General features: G+C 35.5%; 1 protein-coding gene across 2 annotated transcripts in view; it reads left to right on the forward strand.

The window, feature by feature from the left end:
- Positions 1-6,161, forward strand: part of Sox30 (SRY-box transcription factor 30) — a 36,487-nt gene extending 30,326 nt beyond the window's left edge. Inside the window, exon 5 of one of the 2 annotated variants that reach the window (XM_076855723.1) lies at positions 5,661-6,161. In XM_076855723.1, the coding sequence (XP_076711838.1) occupies positions 5,661-6,042 (382 nt within the window). In that variant the 3' untranslated portion in view covers positions 6,043-6,161. The remainder of the gene's footprint in view (positions 1-5,660) is intronic. The other variant, XM_076855724.1, reaches the window with a different exon arrangement.
- The last annotated feature ends 15,119 nt before the right edge of the window (positions 6,162-21,280 follow it).

The following is a 21,280-nucleotide window of genomic DNA, read 5'->3' on the forward strand; positions in this document are numbered from 1 at the left end:
CAAGCCTCTTCCCAACTTCTGGTGGTTCCTGACCCTTCTCAGCTCCCCTTTACTTTCTGTTTGCATCATTCTAATCTCTTTCTTTATCATCACCTGGCCTCTTTTCTGTGTGTGCATGTATGTCTCTGTGTGTCATCTTCTCTTTATAAGGACACCAGTTATTGGAATTAGTTCTACCCTAACCAAATATAATCTCAATTTAATTGTATCTGAAAATATCCTATTTCCAAATAAGGTCACATTCTGAGATTCAGGGTAAATATGAATTTGGGGGGACACTATTCAATCCACTATGTGGGCTAAAAAAATGTGGGCAGGGCTGTACTTTTCTCTGAGTCTCTAGGGGAGAAAGTTTCCTTCTCTTTTCAGCTTCTACGTACCACCTGTGTACACTTTGCTCCTGGTTCTGTCCTCAAATCACTCTAACCTCTGCTTCTATTGTCACATCTCTTCTCATTCTGATGCTCCTGGTTACATGGAGCCTTACCTGGATAATCTGGGATAATCTTTCCATCTCAAAATCCCTGATTTATGAGCAGAGTCCTTTTTGTTATTAAGATTATGTACTCGAAGGTTCCAGGGGTGTCTTTGGGAGACTATTATTCAGCCTGCCACAGCATCCTTGTTTCATGTAGGTCCTTTGCAATCCATAGTTATTTGCATTTCTATTTATAGATTATGTTTAAAGAGGGTTTTAGAAGCATAGATCTTTAACGTACTATACTTTGTTATTTTCATAGTTGGAGATACATCTAGCACTTACCCATGGTACATATTCAATGGACTATATATAGCAACTCACCAAGTTTCAAAGTTGTTGATTTCGTTCCCTGAATTGCTTGCCAACCCAGTGACTTTATTCCATGGATCATGGATCATGCATTTTATTTTGGAATGAATTTAAACAACACAGTACACTCAATCTATAGTTGAGCACTTGAGGTTAATTCGAGTGGAAGAAGGAATGTACAAATCCATGAATTGTCATTTTGCATGTGTCTTACTCTAGTTCCTGGGCATTCTCAAAGGAGAAAAGCAGAGCACAGAAGATTTTCCGGGTGGTGAATCAGTGTCTGTATGACACTTTAATGGTACATTTATGCCGTTATACATTTGCTAAAATCTATAGAATTTATAACACCAAGAGTAAGTCCTAATGTCTTTAGCCCCTCTACTGGGACTAAAGACTACCCATAATGCCAGCCACAGTAAGCCACAGTAGAGGGTTTTTTCCAGGGCAGTAAGCACGAAGGTTGAATCCTTGATAGAATGTGCTAAAGACTAGAAGAAACTCTTGTTTCCTTCAGTAATAGAGGGAAAACTTGCTTTCAATTCCTCATGAATGGTATATTTTATTTATCAGTTTTTATAGAAAATTTCATTTGTAAAACAGAATAGTAGTTTGAGGAATAATTGAAAACAACATAAAATCTTTAGCCAATGCCTAGAAAATATTATTCTAATCATTTTCAATGATGCTTTCCCCACTACTATCACAATGCTTTTATTGTCATTTATTTTCATTCATGTAATCTGGGATTACCATTGTCTTAATTGAATTTTTCGTTCTCTGAGTATGACACTAACCTTTCATTTCTCCACCAATATGTCGTGATGCTGGCATTACAAACTTTAGCACATCTACTACATATCGAGATATTAGGTCATTAAAAAAATTCTCTCCTTCAATAGTAGAATCTCCATGAACCCATCACCTAGCTTCAACAATTAACATTTTTGCTTTTCTCGTTTATCCTATTTCCTATGACTTTTTTTGAAGGAAGAGATCTTAAATATTTTAAAGCAAATCACAGACATATAATTTCATCTCCAAATACATCAATACAGGTTGAAATCCCTAATTCCAAAATCCGAAACTTCATGTGTCTTATCAGTGCTCAAAAAGTTTCAGATTTGGGAGCATTTCAGATTTCAGGTTTGGGATTAGAGATGCTCAATTGGTATTGTCTCTGTAACTATGACAAAATCCAAAAAAAACTCTGAAATCAAAAACATTTCTGGTCCCAAGGATTTTGGATAAAATATCCTCAACCTGCCTGTCTCATTCTCTAGTGACCCCTATTCTATTCTATTCTTCTAAAAGATCAACTTTTTAGTTTCCACAAATGAGTTGAGAACATTTGATATTCATCTTTCCATGTCTGATGTATTTTGCTTAACATCATGACTTCAAATTCCTGCAAATGACAGGCTTTTATTCTTTATATGACTGAATAATATTCTGTTATATAGATAATACCATATTTTCTTTATCCATTCATCCATTGGAGGGCAACTGGTTGACTCTTTATTTTGGCTATTATGAATAGTGCAATAAATATGAGAGTGAAAATATCTTTTTGGTATAATGATTCAATATATATAACCAGTAGTGGAATTGCTGGATCATATGGTATTTATAGTTTTAGTTTTTTGAAGAATCTCCATACTGTTTTCCATAATGGTGAAACTAATTTATATTACCACTAACAGTGTACAGAATCATTGCCAGAATTTGTTACTTTTTAACTTTTTGATGATAGTCATTCTAACTTAAGGGAGATGATATCACATTGTGGTTTGGATTTATATTTCCTGATGACTAGTGATGCTGAGCATTTTTTCATATACCATTTGTATGTCTATCAAAGATTTTAGCTCTTTGGCACAGTGTGTTCCACATTCATCTCATTCATCTCATAGGTTATCTATTTGAGACCTGGAACCAGCCATTTTCCCCAGAAGCCCTAGTTCCTTTTAGTGAAAGTAGTTTTATGGGACGCTCACTACTATTGAATTAACAAAGTATATAGGCCTTGTCAGTGGAAATTATTTGAATATGTGTATTTTTGAATGAGAAAAAATTACAAGTTTATTGCTACTTCCCAAATAAATACAATATTGCAGAGTTTTGATTTCTTTGATTTTTATGAGAAATAGTATCTTTTCGTCAAGTTAAAAATTTTAGTTTCCAATAATGATTACATAATTATTTGCTTTATCATACTAAACATGTTTTTTCCTGAGCATAATTTTAAAATGATAGCAATAGTTTCAAATCAGCAATATCACTAACAATAAAATTATTCAGTACAGTTTAAGATTCATTTGTGATTCATTTTATCTTTATGAAATATGTTACCAGCAAGGAACAATACAAATACTAGATTTAAATTACTAGGGATTGAATCTAGGGTGCTTTACAGTGACTAAGGTACTTTCCCAGTCCTTTTTATTCTATTTTGGAATAGGGTCTTAACTAAGTTGATGAGGGACTTTCTAAATTACTATGCTGGCCTCAAACTTGTGATCCTCCTGCCTCAGTCTCCCAAGTCACTGGGAATACAGGTGTACCACTTTGCCTGGTTAGTGATTGACTTTTAAAAAAATAAGTTCATTTAAAAATTATGTAATATTCATGTGGTTTCAAAGTCCAAACCATAATTCAAGTTGTATGTTTACAAAGATCTAGCTTCTATCCCTGTCTCCTCTCTCCTTTCTTCTTTACCCCATTGATAACCATCTTTATTTACATTTTTTCCTAGCTTTGTTTTCATTCTTTTTGAAAGTAAAAGTAAAATGTACATTTATGTGTGTTTATGAGCACATTATTAAATATAACTTCCTGTGAGATTTACCAATCACACATTGAAATAGTATTTCCAGTTTCCAAAGTACTTATACATATCCTCTTGTTTCTCATAACAGACCTTTTAAATTGACAGAACAGGCAATGTTATCGCTATTTTATTAAGGACCCAAGTTCAGATGATTGAAGAGCTACTTAAGTTTACCAGGTTTGTATGTGGCACAACTAGAACTAGTGCCCAGATAGTGTGGCATGGTATTTAAGAAAACAAGCTCTGGAGTCAGAGTGCCCTGTACTGTTCTGCCACTTACTAATTATGAGTTTGTGTAATATTAACCTCTTTTAAGGCTCAGTTTCCTCCACTGAAGAGATATTTATAGTATCTATCTCATAGGATTGTTCTGAGGAATTATTGAGACAACATAAAATCCTTAGCCAATGCCTAGAAAATATTATTCTAATCATTTTCACTGATGCTTTCCCCACTACCATCACAATGCTCTTATTGTCATTTATTTTCATCCATGTAATCTGGGATTACCTTTGTCTTAATTGAATTTTTAATTCTCTGAGTATGACACTAACCTGTCTTTGCTGCACCAATATAGTCGTCGTAATGCTGGCATTACAAACTTTAGCACACCTAGTATATATCGAGATATTAGGTCGTTAAAAAAATTTCTCCTTCAGGCCTTGCATAGTGTCTTGCTTACACTGAATCTTGAAAAAGATAGTTACCGGGTGAATTATTTCTACCTGAAGTGAGGACTTTGTGGAGCAGGTAGATTTAATATTCCTTCTGGAGAACCTTTAAAACGCAATGGACCAAGAGACCTGTAGCTGGGAAGTTGCATGAACAAAATCATAGTAGCTAGAAGGATAGTATATTCAGTACTAATATATATATATATCCTCTTGTTTCTCATAACAGACCTTTTAAATTGAGGGCACACGTATTACATTTTAAAAGCCGGAACTAAGATGTGGCAGTAAGAATGGAAAGCTGAAAATTTAGGGAAGCTTTGCCTCACATTTGTGATATTTAACATGAACAAGGAACCTAGCATTTGAAGATTTGGAAGTGGGAATTAGTTTCACAGTTTGAGAGAGTAATCTAATATGTCAGTCATATTTATATTCTTAAAAGTAAACAAAATTGACTGACTGGCTTCTCTTTCTTTCTTTCAAACGTGGTGTCATGAAATGAAATACCCAATTCATCATAGGTTTTGCCTAATACATATAGTTATTATGTTTAAATTATTTGTCACTAGATGGAGTCCACGAGCCCACGGTGGTAGACCTTTTCTATACTTCTTCCTATAATTCCTCTTCTTGACTTTTGAAGGAGATAATAATACTTTTTTAAAAACTGGCAAATGATTTTGAATGGCAGAATTATTTGGTTTGCAAAAGTCTTTTTTTCCGAACCACATTCTTCTTTTCCAAAAAATGTTTGCAAAAGACCTTAAAGATCACAGTTAAATTTCAGTTCTAAATCTTGATGGTATATGGTACGTGATAGTAAGAGTGTTTTTAATTTACTCTGTTATTGAATGTTAATTAAAAAATAAAGTTGTCATCTTCTGTTCCAGGAATTCAGTGTTTAGGAGCTCTTGATTTCAACCCTTTTAACTTATATATTTTCTGCCCCCCATGAGCTTTCTTTCAAACACCAGTAAGAACAATTGTTGAATTATTTACCATGTTATTTGTTAGCTTGACAAAACATGTATCTGCATTTCCAAACCTTTCATAATGTGAAATACCCTAAGAGGCCAGGATAAGCAATTTTTCTTTATCAAGGTCAGCAAAAGGTAAGAAGCCAGGAGCAAGTAATAAATAAATACTGATGGTTATTCTAGTTGCAGAATTCCTTTGCTATTTATTTTGAGTAGGGACTTGGGCAGTGGGGAAAGAGCAAATGAATATATGAAATGGTTTCATAAAGGATCTTGGGAACTTTCCAGACCCCAAAGAGAATGCAGTTAACTTTCTCAATTAGTTGGTATGCAAGGAAAGATTCGGGCAAGATCTAATCTAATTCCTTTTTTGTATCTTTCTGCCACAGCACATGTCCTTACAGTCGGCCTCCCTTTGGCTATGGGAATTTTCCAAGCTCAATGCCAGAATGCCTTGGTTATTATGAAGATAGGTACCAAAAACACGAGGCCATGTTTTCAGCTTTAAATAGAGACTACCCTTTCAGAGACTACCCAGACGAGCGCACACACAATGAAGATTCTCGGGGTTGTGAGAGCATGGATGGGACCTCTTACTATAACAGCCACAGCCACAGTGGGGAAGAATACTTAAATCCCATGCCCCAGCTGGACATTGGGGCTTTGGAGAACGTCTTCACAGCTCCCACCTCAACTCCCTCTAGTATCCAGCAAGTCAACGTGACTGACAGCGATGAGGAGGAAGAAGAAAAAGTGCTCAGGAATTTATAATTTTAAAACAAATATGCACAGAAAATAAACATTTCTTAAAATATACTCTGGGTCAGTTGGTGTGAGAAAAAAAGCCTAGAATCCTTTGCTGAGAGTTTTCAGCCATGATTCGAGGAGTCAAAACCAAATTCTATTCATGTCTTCATAAAATGTTGATTAATGAAACTGGAGTCCTGATGTTTCATCATAGGAATATTTAAAATATGAAGCATATTACTTTTATGGCTGAAATTTGCACCAACATGTTATCATTACTTTATGTTGGCATGTACAAAATACAGAAACCTCACAATTGTGTGTGAAGAGAAAGGTAGTATATATCTGGCATAAGAAGTGTGATTTGCATTTTATCTCAGGATACATATATATTCTTAAATAATTTTTGTTTGGTGTTTATATAATACTTATATTGTCAGTTTTTATGTAACATTTTGAAAATATTTTGATAACTTTTAGAAGTGAATTGGGACTCAGTTACTAATTTACACCAATAACCAATTATAAGTTGTAAATGTGTTTTAATGGCACCTGGGTAATTCTTTCAGCTATATTTAGTCATTGCTGTCCCTAAACATTTTTATCATTTTAAAATATATTTTTTTCCATTTGGTATGCATTGTTGTATTTTTGTTATAATTAAATAAACATAGATAAAATTGTTCTTGATGGATGTTTTCTGTTTGGATGATAGAAATAAGTATAATGAATATTGTTCATTTAAGATTATTTTTCATACCACATACAGATATTTATTTTTGTTTAATGGCTTTTAGAATTGTACAGAATCCCATTATCTTGCATGAGACTTGATATTGTATTAATAAAGATGTGCACATACTTATATTATTTCAAAACTGTTTACACATGTGTACATGTAACTTAAACACTCCTATGAAGGGGCAATGGTTCCAGATTTGGTTCAAGCAGCTGTCTTGAAAACCATGAGTTTACTCAAAAGCGTATGGAATTTATTTAATCCACAATACACAAAAGCCCCTACTTATTAACCCCTGCTATGGGCAAATGCCCAATTATAGATAGCAAAGACCTTTTGGAATGGGATCAGGACCACCAGAGATGGGATCATGGTAAAAGACAGATCTAGAAGGCACAAAGTGAGTTGATGATGGATAATTGCCACAAATCAGTACACTTTTCCCTCAGTGATCTGTATAATTTGTGTAAATTGAGGTCTTGTTACTTAAGTTGGAAATTGTGTATAGAAAACTGTTTTAAGCTTCCAACTTCTTCCTTTACTAAACCTGCATTTGTTTCTTAAACAAAGGTTGTTAATGTAATACATTTCATCAACCCTATTCTGACTGTACATAACATTTTCACTCCCAATAAAATTTTTTATTTTCATTTTTTATATTTTTGTTATCACTCAACCCAATGCCATTTTGATGTGGTTAAAGAGCAAAACATGAATTTCTTTCTTGGTAGAGACTAAACATTATATCATTTCACATCCGAACTAGAGCAACATTGGTTGTATATACATTTAATGTCTATACCTTAGGAGTGATGTATGCAACAATTTGACCCATTTTTCCAGATCTCATTTTAATAACACCTATGTAATTAAACTAGGTCTTCATCATAGACCTTATTTTTACAGAAAAATTGGTTGGGAGAATCATTGTGTAAAGTAGTGAAATGATAATAGAGCATAGTTCAGTATTTCTACCTGTTTTCAGGGTAGTCTTCCCCAGTCTTTTCTCTTAATGGCTGAACATTTCTTTTAATCTTCTCCTTTTTCTTTAGTGCTGGGATCAGAAGTCAGGAATTTAGAATATTTATAGATCCATGGTATAATTTGGGTTAGGAAATATGCTTATCTCTTATTTAGAAAAGTGCCCAATTGTAGATAAGCATGTATAACTACATATCTACTCCCTTATAGCTCTTCAAATCACTGACTAAAGAACTACAGACTAAACAAAGCCCTGCCCCATTGGCAATGATTGATCTGCCTCTCCAAGTCATCAAAGGGAAAATGTTCTGATCTGGAAGCCACAAGTATATTGTAATGGGTCTCATTGCCTTGTTTGTTCTTATTATGAATTGGAGTTCATGATATTATAAGAATAGTTTCCCTTTCAAAGTATGTTGCAATGTCAATATGTTTAGGATGTCACTCAAACTGTTCCATGCTTTTGACATAACTGTTCTAGTCATTTGCAAATAAAAATAACCAGTTTGACAGCAAATAGATTGAAAATATGTTTAGTTCCAACTTTCAAGGAGCTGAGTTATCAGACTTAGAAAGGCAAGAGATGTGTTTCTCCGTGTGTGTTAGTTAGAACCCAAGCCATTCAGATATTCTGACAAAATCTGGTCAAATAAGTTTTGGAAACTCATACCATTCCCTGCTACCTTGGAGAATGTTAACATTCATCTCCATTGTAATGTCTCAAAAGTATAGCTGTAAAGACCTCTGTTTGTCTCTGTGTTTCCCAGTGCACGAGACCCCCACCCTTGTTTGTTTTCTTTTTAACAATGCCTACTAACATCTCATGGAATACACTTTGGAAAATGCTAATACAATAAGTATATTTGGTGGCCTTGTTTTAAAAATTGTTGACTTTACATATGATTTTCTGCATTGGTTACCTAAAATCCTTTACTGAAAGAAAACAGTAGCTGAATAAACTTTTTTGAATTAAATATGTAATGATCTTAAGAGATTAAAGAACTGAAACTAAAAATTGTTGTCAGTTGCTGTTGGCTATTAAACTGGCTTTTTAATGAAAGTTGATATTGCACCGAAGAATTCAAGTAGGCAAAAGTGCTAAATGCGTACACAGTATATTTTTCACTGGTTGACAGTGCCAACCAGCTGTCAATGGGTTTATATCTGAGCCAAAGAAAGCCTGAGCTGCTTTTGAAAGTTGTAGTTTGGAACTGATTTTGAAGTGAATTTCTGGGGATTCTGTGAACTGCTTGCAGTATTTTCAAGTAGTCTAATTCTGATGTGGGCAGAGTAACTGAAATGTTTTAATTCTGCATTTTAAACAGTTTCGGCTGAAACACATCCTTTTTTAGCTTTCTTAATGATCTTAAGTTTTATGGATTTAAGAGAAATTCCAAAGGCATCCCAATACTTATATAAAAATAATTACAAAAGGAGAAAGCACCTTTTATCTAATTCTACTTAATAGAAAACTTTCACACCCTTTGTTTTGGGTTCTGACTGCATGACCCAACCTTATCCCTCTGCTTTGTGATGAGTTTAACATATCAAGCTTAATAAAAATTTCACTACTGAATGGTTATTGGGAAAGGGGGCTGGCAAATGAGGGAGGGTTCTTGCTCTACACCTTTATATCTCCTCCTCTGAGAGCACTTCAGGGAAATGTCTTTCTAAAAAGAATGTCCTGCATCTAACACATATTCTTTTTCAAAGGAAGATCATTAGAAAGCTGGTTTTGACTGTGTCCTGGGGCACTGTGGGGCTGACAATCCCTCCTGTAGAATGTTTTTTCTTTTACGCTACAAGTAATTACCCAGTCAGTGAGTTTATTTCTAAGCCAAAGAAAGTCTGAGCTGCTTTTGAAAGTACACAGGTTATAGGATATGAAAAATTATAAGACTACCAATCCTCCTAGTCCCACTATGCCAGGGACTGAAGAGCAGAGGGTTCCTGGACAAGGGACTTTTCAGTGCTAAAATTGGGAAACTTCTGTGTCAACTAGGGTGAATTGGTCACCCTAATGAGTAAAATGAATATTGAATCACCTACAGAGCTGGCTTTCGAAATTATTCCACCCCACATGGAGTTTGAAATTGGCAAGTCTCACTTTCGAAGGCAGATCATGGCTGAACTTGTAGGAGAGCCCATTAGAAAGATGTGGGATAAGACACAGGATGTGTGGAGATTCATAACAATTATTACTGGAGGTGCTTTTACCAGACAACTTCAAGTTTACTTGGAAGACTAAGAGAAAAATGATCCTAGCTGTGCCTTTTAGTGACATTTCACTTTCCAAACCAGGGAGAAGGGTATGTTTTCATTAACATGGAGTCTTTGTTTTGAACTTTTTTAGTTTCCCCAATAATTATAGAGGGATATGAGTCTAGAGCCTTTAGAACAAATAAAGCTGAGTTACTTTGGCACAGATATTGTCCCACCCATTTTCAGGTGTCTGTGAGACATCATGTCAGTGTTTTTCAGTAAACTACCTCCAACAAGTTGAGCCCCCATGCTTATGTAAAAAGTAATCATTCTCCGATGTATACACTTGATCTCTTGAACTGGAGCCTGGTAATTGCACTCTTTCTTTAGTGGTAAACTGCATTTTTTTTTTTTTTTTTTTTTTTTTGGTACCGGGGATTGAACCCAGTGGTGCTTTACAACATTAGCCACATTCCAACCCTTTTTGTATTTTTTAAAATTTAGAGACAGGGTCTTGCTGAGTTGCTTAGGGCCTTGCTAAGTTTCTGAGGCTGGCTTTGAATTCAAATCCTCCTGCCTCAGCCTCCCCAGCTAAGGGATTACAGGTGTGTAAACTGCATTTTTAATAAGTTCATCACATGATTGTCATGCATCTCTATCAGTGACACCATGTAATGTTTGCAAGACTTATTTTCAAATTTTGTTTTGAAAACAATATAGTTACATTAAAGAGAATTTTCAGAGGAGAAAAAAAGGCTTTAATCCAAATTCAGTAATTATTTCTATTTTTTGATGTTCTAATATTTGTCCACACACACATTTTCACATGATTATAATCACAACACATGCACAAATTTTCATTTTATCTATTTCATTATAAGCTGTTTATCCTACTTTATGCCTTCAAATTGATCACCTTTCATGTTTGCATATTATTCTCTAACAGATGTGTCATTTGAAAGAGTTGAGATTATAGGGCCTTCTAAATTGGTGTCAGTAATCGGTCCCAACAAATTTCAACAATGAGCTTCAAGTGAGCCCTCATACTGACAGACCAAAAGGAGGGATTTTCTCTAAGCAGTCATCATTCTGGGGATTATGATGCATTTTACTGTTTGAGTTGGGCTAAAGGCATTCTGGATCTAGCTAGGGCAAGCAGGCACATGCCAGGTGGGCTCCGGACCACAATAAGCATGATGAGCAGAGCAAGTGGAAAGACGCGTGCTACATGTGTCCCTCTGACCGTAGGCCTCACCAGTTCTTTCTGGAAAGTCTACTTCTGATGTCTTTTGTCTAATTGCCTATCATTTTCCAAATTGCAGAGATTTTCTAGTTGTCTCCCAACATCATCTTTTATTTCCTTTTTTTCTTAGCAGAACCCTGTATTTTTACTTACATACATGGCTATTTTGAATAAAGACTTGTCTCTTAAAGAAAGGTGTTGCCAAATGCCTAAGTTCTGGACTATAAGATAACAATGGAAGCTTCATGTTCAACTTTCAAAAAAATTCTTAAATGGCGAGGTTAGGCCCTTCTTTGCTCCTTTATCTTTTCTATTGGCAGAAATATGAAAGTGATGGCTGGAATCTGAGCAACTATCTTGGAACACATAGACCTTCCACAGAAGATGGTAGAAAAGAAGAGGGAAGCCCCAAATCAGGACTGGATTGCTTTCCTTAAGACTATATAAGATAAATATATATCTATCTACAGTAATCCATGATAATTTTGTATTCTCCATCACATACAGTGGAATCAAATTCTAAATTTAGATTCTTCTCCTCTAGAAAGTGTCCTCTAACCCTCAAAGACTGAGTTAATTGCTCCTGCTTCTTGTTCCCACAGCACCCTTATTTTTTTTTATCTCCTGCCAATTTTAAGATTGTTGGTGACCAGCCAAGATCAATGTTTTATTCTATAAACTAGAAAAAGAAATATGTTGTTCAACAGAATAACAGTTTGTATTACCAGCCTCACTGGCTACAGCAATTCATAGACTGGTGGGCAAGCTTCCTATGTCTGATTGCCTGAAAATTACCAGGAAAAATTTTTTTAAGAAAGAAAGAAAGATAGGAAGAATAAAGAATAAAAAAAATAAAAGAAGGAAGAAAGGAAAGAAAGACAAACTCTGGACTGCTGGAATTTAAATACTTGAAGATGGGACCTGGGAATCTAAATCTTAAAGACTTCCCAAGTGATCTGAAAACCCACCAGGCAAGGATTCATAAAATGGCATTGGGCAAGCTCTGGGATAGCACCAGATTTTCCTCCTGACAACATTCCATTTCCTTTCTTCTATCTTATCCGTGGCACCTTAAGGAAAAATGGTTCAATGTCTTACTACACTCAAGTTTGAGGTAATTGTTGATCTCTCTTGAGGACAGTTCACATCACATAGATAGAAGTGGAGAAAGATTGAAAAGGAGGTTTCAAAATCCCTGGCAGAGGGGCTTTACACAAATAATAAATATAAACATAGAAATAATTTTTCTTTTTTCAAAGCACCTATTACCTTCTTTAAATACATGGTTAGTTTCCTTGCTTATTTTCTTCCTACAAACCTCACCGCTAGAAGCTCCAAGAGAACAGGAATGTTGCATTTCTCGCTTGATGCATTATCTCTAACACCTAGTACTGCTTCTGCCAGTGTGTTACATGCTCAATAAATATTTGTTGAATTAATTGATAGATGCTCTACTTTGCTGAGCACCTACTATGTTCCACCAGAGAGAGCTGGGTGTGGTGGCACATGCCTGTCATCCCAGTGACTTGGGAGGCAGAGACAGGAAGATTGCAAATTCAAAGCTAGTCTCAGCAACTGGGTACTACCATATCTGCTATTTCATGTGATTATTTCACTTAGTCCTCCCAAAAAGCTTCTAAATAAGTATTGTGTTTAACAAAGGAAAAAAAAAATGAAGACTTTAAGGGATGAATCGACTTATCCAAGGCCACCCAACAAGTGATAGAAAACACTGAGAAACGAACTCAAGTCAGTGTGCCTCCAAACCTGGCGCTCTTTCTGCTCTATGACTGACAAACAATCCTGGAGTAAAATCCACTTAAACTGAATCAGATGAAGTCCTTTCTTCCGTCAGGTATGGGCATCCTGACCAGAGGCTGAGCTAGCTTAGGATGGAGGAAAACACAAATCTAGCTCCAAGTTGAAAGGAGCATCCCCATGTTCCCAATTCCAGCCATGTATGACAGAGCCCTCCTACATTTTCTTTCTACTTGTGACAACCACCCTCACCCCACCTGTTCCTTTGGGGGATCCTTTGCAGTCGGGTATTTCTGGTGTAGCTAATCACAACAGTGCCCCTGGTCACACTGATTCAGGGCTGGCTGTGCTGCCAGTCAGAGCCTTCACAAGGATTTTCCTAAGTGGGTAGGCTGGGGCAACTTTGCTTTCCTCATGAAAAATGATTCTCTCATTTTTTCTCATTTTTTTATTGGTGCATTATAGTTGTACACAGTGTGGGATTCGTTGTTACATATTCATACATGCACAAAATATAACAAATGCAGCTTGGGCCAATACCATTCTCCAGGATTTCCTTTTTCCTTCACCTCCTCTCCGCTCCTGGTACCTTTCCTCTACTCTACTAATCTCTCTCCAATATTCATGAAACCACCCCCTTTCTTTTCCTTTTTCCCTTCTAGCTTCCACATATGAGAGAAAACAGATGACCCTTGACCTTCTGAATCTGACTTATTTCACTTAACATATTGGTCTCAAGTTCCCTCCATTTTCCTGCAAATGACATAATTTCATTTTTGTTTATGGCTGAATAAAACTACATTATGTGTGTGTGTGTGTGTGTGTGTGTGTGTGTAAATATATCACATTTTATTTATCCGTTCATGTGTTGATGGACACCTAGGCTGGATGGCTGGATTCATAGTCTGGTTATTGTGACTTGTTATACATGGATACACATGTATCACCATAGTATTCTGACTTCAGTTCTTTAGGAAAAATACTGAGGAGTAGTATAACTGAGTCATATAATGGTTCCATTTCTAGTCTTTTGAGGAACCTCCATACTGATTTCTACAGTAGTTGAACTAATTTACAACCCCACCAAAAGAGTAAAATTATTCCTTTTTCTCCTTATTCTCTCCATAACTTATTATTATTTGTATTTTTGATGACTGCCCTTTTACAAGTGTGAGATGAAGTCTTAGCGGGTTTTGATTTGTATTTCCCTAATTGTTAATGATGTTGAATATTTTTTCATATATTTATTGGCTATTTGTATTTCTTCTTTTCAGATGGCATTTGCCCATTTAATAATCAGGTCATTTTTGTTGTTGTTGTTAAGTGTTTGAGGTTTTTAATATATTTTAGATATTAAGCCTCTGTCAGAAGAGAAGCTAGCAAAGGTTTTCTTCCATTGTGTCGGTTCTCTCTTCACATTACTAATTGCTTCCTTTGCTGTGCAGAGCTTTTTATTTGATGCTATCTCATTCATTAATTCTTGGCTTTATTTCCAAGCTTTACAGGTCCTATTCAGAAAGTTATTGCCTCTTCATATGCTGGAGTGTTGACTCTGTTTTCTTCTAGAAGTTGCAAAACTGGTGGTCTAATTCCTCAGTCTATGATCTATTTTGAGTTGATTTTTTTTTTTTTTTTTGTTCAGGGTGGGAGAGGAGAGTCCAGTCTTATTGTTCTGTATATGAATAACATTTTTTCCATCACTATTTGTTTAAAAGGCGGTCCCTTTCCTCTAATGGATGTTTTTGGTGCCTTTGTTAAGGATCAGATGACTGTTATCTATGTGTCTTTGTCTCTGTCTTCTATTCTGTACCACTGGTCTATATGTCTGCTTTTATCCCAGTACCATGCAGTTTTTGTTACTATACCTCTGGAGTGTACTTTAAAGTCTCCAGCATTGCTGTTTTTGGATTAGAATTGCTTTGGCTATTCTGGGTCTTTCATTATTCCAAATGAATTTTAGGAATTTCTTTTTCTAGCTCTGTGAAGAATGTCATTGGTATTTTGATGGGGATTACATTGAATCTGTGAATTGCTTTTGGTAGTATGACCATTTCAGCAATATTAATTCTGCCTATCCATGAATATGGAAGATCTTTCTACCTTCTTTTAAAAATTTGTTTTTATTAGTTATACATGACAGTAGAATGTATTTTGGCATATTATACATATATGGAGTATAACTTCTCATTCTTCTGATTGTACATGATATAGAATTACATTGGTTGTAATCATATATGCACATAGGTCAGTAATGTCTGATTCATTCTACTATTTTTTCTATTGCCATTCTCCCTCCCTTCCTTTCATTCCCCTTTGTCTAATCCAAGGTACTGCTATCCTTCCCTACCTGCCCCCCTTGACTGTCAGTCAGCATCAGCATATCAGAGAGAACATTTGGCCTTTGGTTTTGGGGATTGGCTTATCTCACTTAGCATGATATTCTCCAGTTCTACCCATTTATGGGCAAATGTCATCTTTCCATCTTCTTATGTCTTCTTCAATTTCTTTCTTCAGTGTTCTATAGTTCTCATGGTAGAGATCTTTCACCTCTTTGGTAAGGTTTATTCCTAGCATTTTTTTCTCTCTTTTTTTAAGTCTATTGTGAATGGAATTGTTGTCCTGATTTCCTTCTCAGCAGTTTCGTTGTTGGTATATAGGAAACCTGTTGATTTTGTAAACTCCTTTGCTGAATTTGATTATTAGCCGTATGTTTTAGTCAGCCTTTTTCACTGCTGTTACTAAAGAATCTGACAGAACAACTGTAGAGTAGGAAAGGTTTATTTGGGGGCTCATGGTTTCAGAGGTCTCAACCCATAGACAGCAGACTTCATTCCTCGGGGCTCAAGGTATGGCAGGACATGGTGGCAGAAGAGTGTGGCAGAGGGAAGCAGCTCACATGGTGATCAGAAAGCAGAGGGACAGGGATGAGGTAGAGGCTGACTCCATTGGCCAGACACAAATATATACCCCCAAGACAGGCCTCAATTAACCACTTCCTCCAGCCACACCCCACCTGCCTCCAGTTACCATACAGTTAATTCCATCGGGAATTGACCACAGATTAGGTTAAGGCTATAACCCAATAATTTCTTCTCCAAGCCTTCTTGCATTGTCTCATATATGAGCTTTTGGGGAGCATCACATCTAACCCATAACACCCTGTAAGTCTTCTGGTGGGGATCATATAGGATCATATCATCTGCTGATAGTGATGATTTGATTTCTTCCTTCCTACTTTCATCTATTTTACTTTCTTCTTTTGCCTTATAGCTCTGACTAGGATTTCTAATACTATACTAAATATCAGTGGTGAGACATCCTTGTCTTGTTCCAGACTTTAATTTTTTTTTAGTTGCAGTTGGACACAATATCTTTATTTATTTATTTATTTATTTATTTTTGAGGTGCTGAGGATGGAACCCAGTGCCTTGCATGTGCTGAGGTGAGTGCTTTACTACTGAGCCACAACCCCAGCCCCCTTGTTCCAGATTTTAAGGTAAACATTTTCAGTTTTTCCCCAGTCACTATGATGTTGGTTTTGGATGTTTTGTATATAACCCTTATGAAGTAGGTTTTATCCCTAGTTTTTTCCATGAATGGGTGCTGAATTTTGTCAAAGGCTTTCTCTGCATCTATTGAGATAGCTAAGTGATTTTTGTCCTTAATTCTATTTATGTGATGATGACCTTTATTGATTTGCATATGTTAAACCATCCTTGCGACCCTGATATAAAACCAACTTGGTAATGATGTACAATCTTCTTAATACATTGTTGAATATGATTTGGTAATATTTTATTGAGGATTTCTGCATCTAAGTTCATGAGGGGGATTTTAGTCTGTAGTTTTCTTTCCTTGATGTGACCTTATCTGGTTTAGGTATGAGTGTATACTGGCTTCATAGAATAAATTTGGAAGTGTTCCAACCTTTTCTATTCCATGAAATAATTTGAGAAGCATTAACTTTAATTATCCTTTAAAGATCTGGTAGACTTAAGGTGATAATCCATCTGGTCCAGGAATTTCCCTTGTTGGAAGACTTCTTATTACTGCTCATATCTCAGTACTACATATTGGTCTGTTTAAATATTCAATGTCCTCTTTATTCTATTTTGGCAGGTTATTTGTATCCAGAAACATATCTATTTCTTATAGGTTTTCCAATATTTTGGAGCATAAGATTTTTTAATATTTATTTTTTAGTTTCTTTTAGGTGGACACAATATCTTTATTTTTTATTTTTATGTGGTGTTGAAGATTGAACCCAGAGCCCCGCGCATGTCAGGTGAGCACACTACCGCTTGAGCTCCATCCTTAGCCCGGAGCATAAGTTTTTAAAATAGTTCCTAACAATCCTCTATTTCTGTTTTGTCTGTGGTGATTTCTCCTTTTCATCATTTTTGTTTCATTAATTTGGGACTTCTCTCTTTTTCTTTTGGTTAGTTTGGCTCCATATTTTCAATCCTGCTTATCTTTTCAAAGAGCACACTTTTAATTTTATTGATCTTTTGTAATGAAACTGAGAATAAATAAGGCTCTGATCTTAATTATTTTCTTTCTTCTACTGGATTTGAAATTGGTTTTTGAAATGCATCATTAGATTGCTTATTTGGGATCTTTCTGAATTTCTTATTATAGGCACTTACAGTTCAAAACTTTCCCCTTAGAACTACCTTCATAGTATCTCAGTGGCATATCACTATTCTCATTTGATTCTACACATTTTAAAATTTCTCCCCTGATTTCTTCTATAAGACATTCATCATTCAAAAATATAGTTTAATCTCCATGTGTTTATGTAGTTTCTGTAGGGTTTTTGTTAATTTCTAATTTCATTCCAGTATAATATGATAAGATGAAAGGAATTATATCAAATTTTTATATTGTCTAAGAGCTGCTTTGTGTCCTAAAGATGGTCTATTTTGGAGAAGGTTCCATGATCTGCTAAGAAGAAATTGTATTGATTTACAATATTTTTCAGGTTCAAAGAGTCTTTGCTGAGTTTATGTCTGGATGACCTTGTATTGGTGAAAGTGGCAGAAATCACCCATTATTATTATACTGGTGTTTCTCTGAGTCTTTAATTTCAGGACTGTTTCTTTTATGTAATTAGGTATACCAATGTTTGGGGCATAAATATTTACTATCATTATATCTTTTTGTTGGATTTTTCTCCTTACCAGTATAAAGTGACCTTCTTTGTCTCTTCCGATTAACTTTGGCTTGTAATCTGCTTTGTTGGATGTAAGAGTAGCTACTCCTGCTTGTTTAGGGATCTAGTCTCATGGTATATCAATTTTCATCCTTTCATGTTCAGCCTGAGGCTATATAAGATGAGCCTTTTACAAACAACATATAGTTGCACCTTGTTTCTTAATTCATTCTGCCAGCCTATGTCTTTTAATTGAAGAATTGAGATCATTTACATTCAATGTTACTATAGAGAGATGTTTATTAATTTCTGCCATTTTGTTTAATTTCTAATGTTTAATTTGGTCCTATTTCTCATTTGCTTAGCTATTATTCAAATGAGATTTGTTCATTTGTGAGCTCTGGGGTTTGTTTTTGATTTCTTCTCTGTAGAGTATTTCTTCAAGTAAATTCTGTAGTGTTGGATCAGTAGTCATGAGTTTTTTTAAGCTTCTGCTTGTCTTGTAAGATTTTTATTTCTTTGGTTTTGAAGGATAGTTTCACTGGATATAGCAATCTTGGTTGACAGTTAATTTCTTTCAGGTCTTGGAACACATTATTCAAAACCCTTTTGGCTGCTAGAGTTTATACTGAGAAATCAGAATTCTGATTGTGACCTGATGTTTTTCTCTTGGGGTTTTTAAAATTCTATTCGTATTCTGTGAGTTAGGGATTTTATTTAATGTTTCATGGAGAGGTTCTTTTTTGATCTTGTCTGAATGTTTTCTGTTATCTGGATGTTCAGCTCTTTTGGTATTATTTCCCTGAAGAGGTTGTTGGTTCCATTAGCTTTTCATCTCACAACACTCTTCAGTTCCAATAATTCTTAAATTTGCTCTCTTACTGTCCCAGAGCTTTTATGTGTTCTGATTATAGTTAGATATTTTATTTTAATAGTGGCTGAATGGTCAAGGCTGTTCTCTTTGTCTTCCAGCTCTGAGATTCTGTCTTTATCATGATCTACTTGGAGATGTTCAATTGAATCTGTTACTTGATTTATTGTATCTTTCATTTCTAAGATTTCTGTTTGGGTCTTTTTCAATATCTCTATTTCCTTATCGAATTTCTCATTCACTCAGTTGTTTTTCTGTGTTTTCTTGGAATTTTTTAATAATCATTTTTAAAATGTTTATTTAGTTGTAGATAAACACAAATTATCTTTTATTTTTATTTTTATGTGGTGCTGAGGATTTAACCCAGTGCCTCACACATACGAGGCAAGTACTTTAACCACTGAGCTACAGCCTCAGCCCCTAATAATAATTTTTATAATTATAGCTTTTAACTCTTTTCTGGTATCTTATTCACTTCAATATCTTTGGAATCAGTTGCTGGTGAATTGTGAATTTTAAGAGGCATCTTGTTAGCTTACATTAAAAAAAATTTTAAATATATTGAGACAGCATTTCACTTGTTGCTAAGTTGCCTTGCTAAGTTGTTAGGATGGCCTTGAACTTCTAATACTGATGCCTCTGCCTCCTGAGTTTTTGGAATTACAGGCATGCACTACTGGGCTTAGCCCATTACCTTGTATTTTCATATTCTATGTATTCTATTGTTGGTTTTTTGGCATATGTTAGAATGAATTTCTCTTCCACTCTTATATTTGGGTCTTTTTTTAGGGCATGAACTTCTCTTGCCAAAGTAATCTAAATCCTAAAGTGATCTAAATTGAGATGCCCTCATAGGTGTGGTATACAAAGACTTTGTGTTAATCATCTCTGTTTTTGTTATAGAAGTGGATGTCTGTGTGTGGGACCTGATGGTGCACTCCTAACCATTCCTATTGGGACCTGTTCATTAGTTTGGCTTTTTGTACTTTCTATTCTTTGTTTCAAAGTATAGCTGAAGTTTGAGTGTTGTTAGTTTGTGTGTGTAACAGAGTTTGCTATCTTGTGATTGAGATTAGTTCAGCAGCAGAATCTCTACCCTGTGAACTTTAGTGTTCCAGTAGATTCCCAGCACCTCCCAGAAAAGGGGAAAACAACCAATAGTAACAACTGATGCAAACAATATACAGCATTAAACTAAATATGCTGTGCCTACTATGATATTTACAATACCAATTACCACAAAGAGAGGAATGGTGGGTTCAGAAATTGCCAACAGCAAAACAAATAAATAACTGCAAACTAGGTCTGGCATTAAACCCAATAGTAGATGTCAAGTATGTGATCCCCAGCAATAATAAATGAAACAACATGTATGGTGGGGGTAGGAGTTACATAAATAAAATAGGTGGTAAAAATACAGTTTATTAAGAGAAAAGAAAAATGTGATAGGAAGGTAGAAGAGAGTTTAGAATGTTCAAAAAGTTCACAGAGAGAATGCAGAAGAAACGTAGTAAGTGATGGTTATAAAAGAGGAGAAAAAATAGGAAGAACAAAAAGGGAGAGATAAGAACAGGAGGATTTGGCTGTTAGCAGGAGAAGAAAGTAGAAAAAGAGAAATAAGTAAACAATAACAAAACAAAAATAACAAACTCAAAACCTTAACCCTTAAAAGACAAGGCAAGGAAAAATAACTATTTTTAAAAATGCTAAAAATTAGCAAAAAACAAATATATATATGAGACAATGTGTGTGTGTGTGTATCTGCAAATCAATTATCACAGCAAGAACACACACACACACACACACACACACACACAGAAAAAATATTTTTAATGAAAAATCAAAGCATCATCTCCACTGAAGTATTCAAAACAGTCTATGAGAATGGATGGTCACTGCCTATACCAAGTTGTCCTTTCCATTTCTTCCTGGGTTATAGAAAGAGAGGAGGGAAAAGGCCAGGGGGTTGTTAACCCTTTTTCTTTTTGTGTGGTTCACTAAGCAGCCAGTTGGAATGAACTAAAACCAAAGCTGGTTGAAATAGCACTCAGTGTCCCTTCTCACCAGTATAAGGATAGAACTGGACCTTTGCCTGACCAGATCCCTGCACTCCTGGTGTGGGACTGCTGCGGAGTTCTATGAAGGGAGTTCTGCAGCTCCAGCTTAGGTCTAATCAGGCCTCACGGGACTTGTATCTGCTCTGCAGAAATTACATCAGCCTTTCCTTAGAGCCCCGCAGTTGCAGATCTCTGTCAGGAGCTTCCCAAGAATTCTCCCTCAGGCAAGGAAGCTCATCCTGCACACGACTGTGCCGGC

Source organism: Callospermophilus lateralis, chromosome 5 (assembly GCF_048772815.1).
Source record: "Callospermophilus lateralis isolate mCalLat2 chromosome 5, mCalLat2.hap1, whole genome shotgun sequence".
NCBI classification, from domain to species: domain Eukaryota; kingdom Metazoa; phylum Chordata; class Mammalia; order Rodentia; family Sciuridae; genus Callospermophilus; species Callospermophilus lateralis.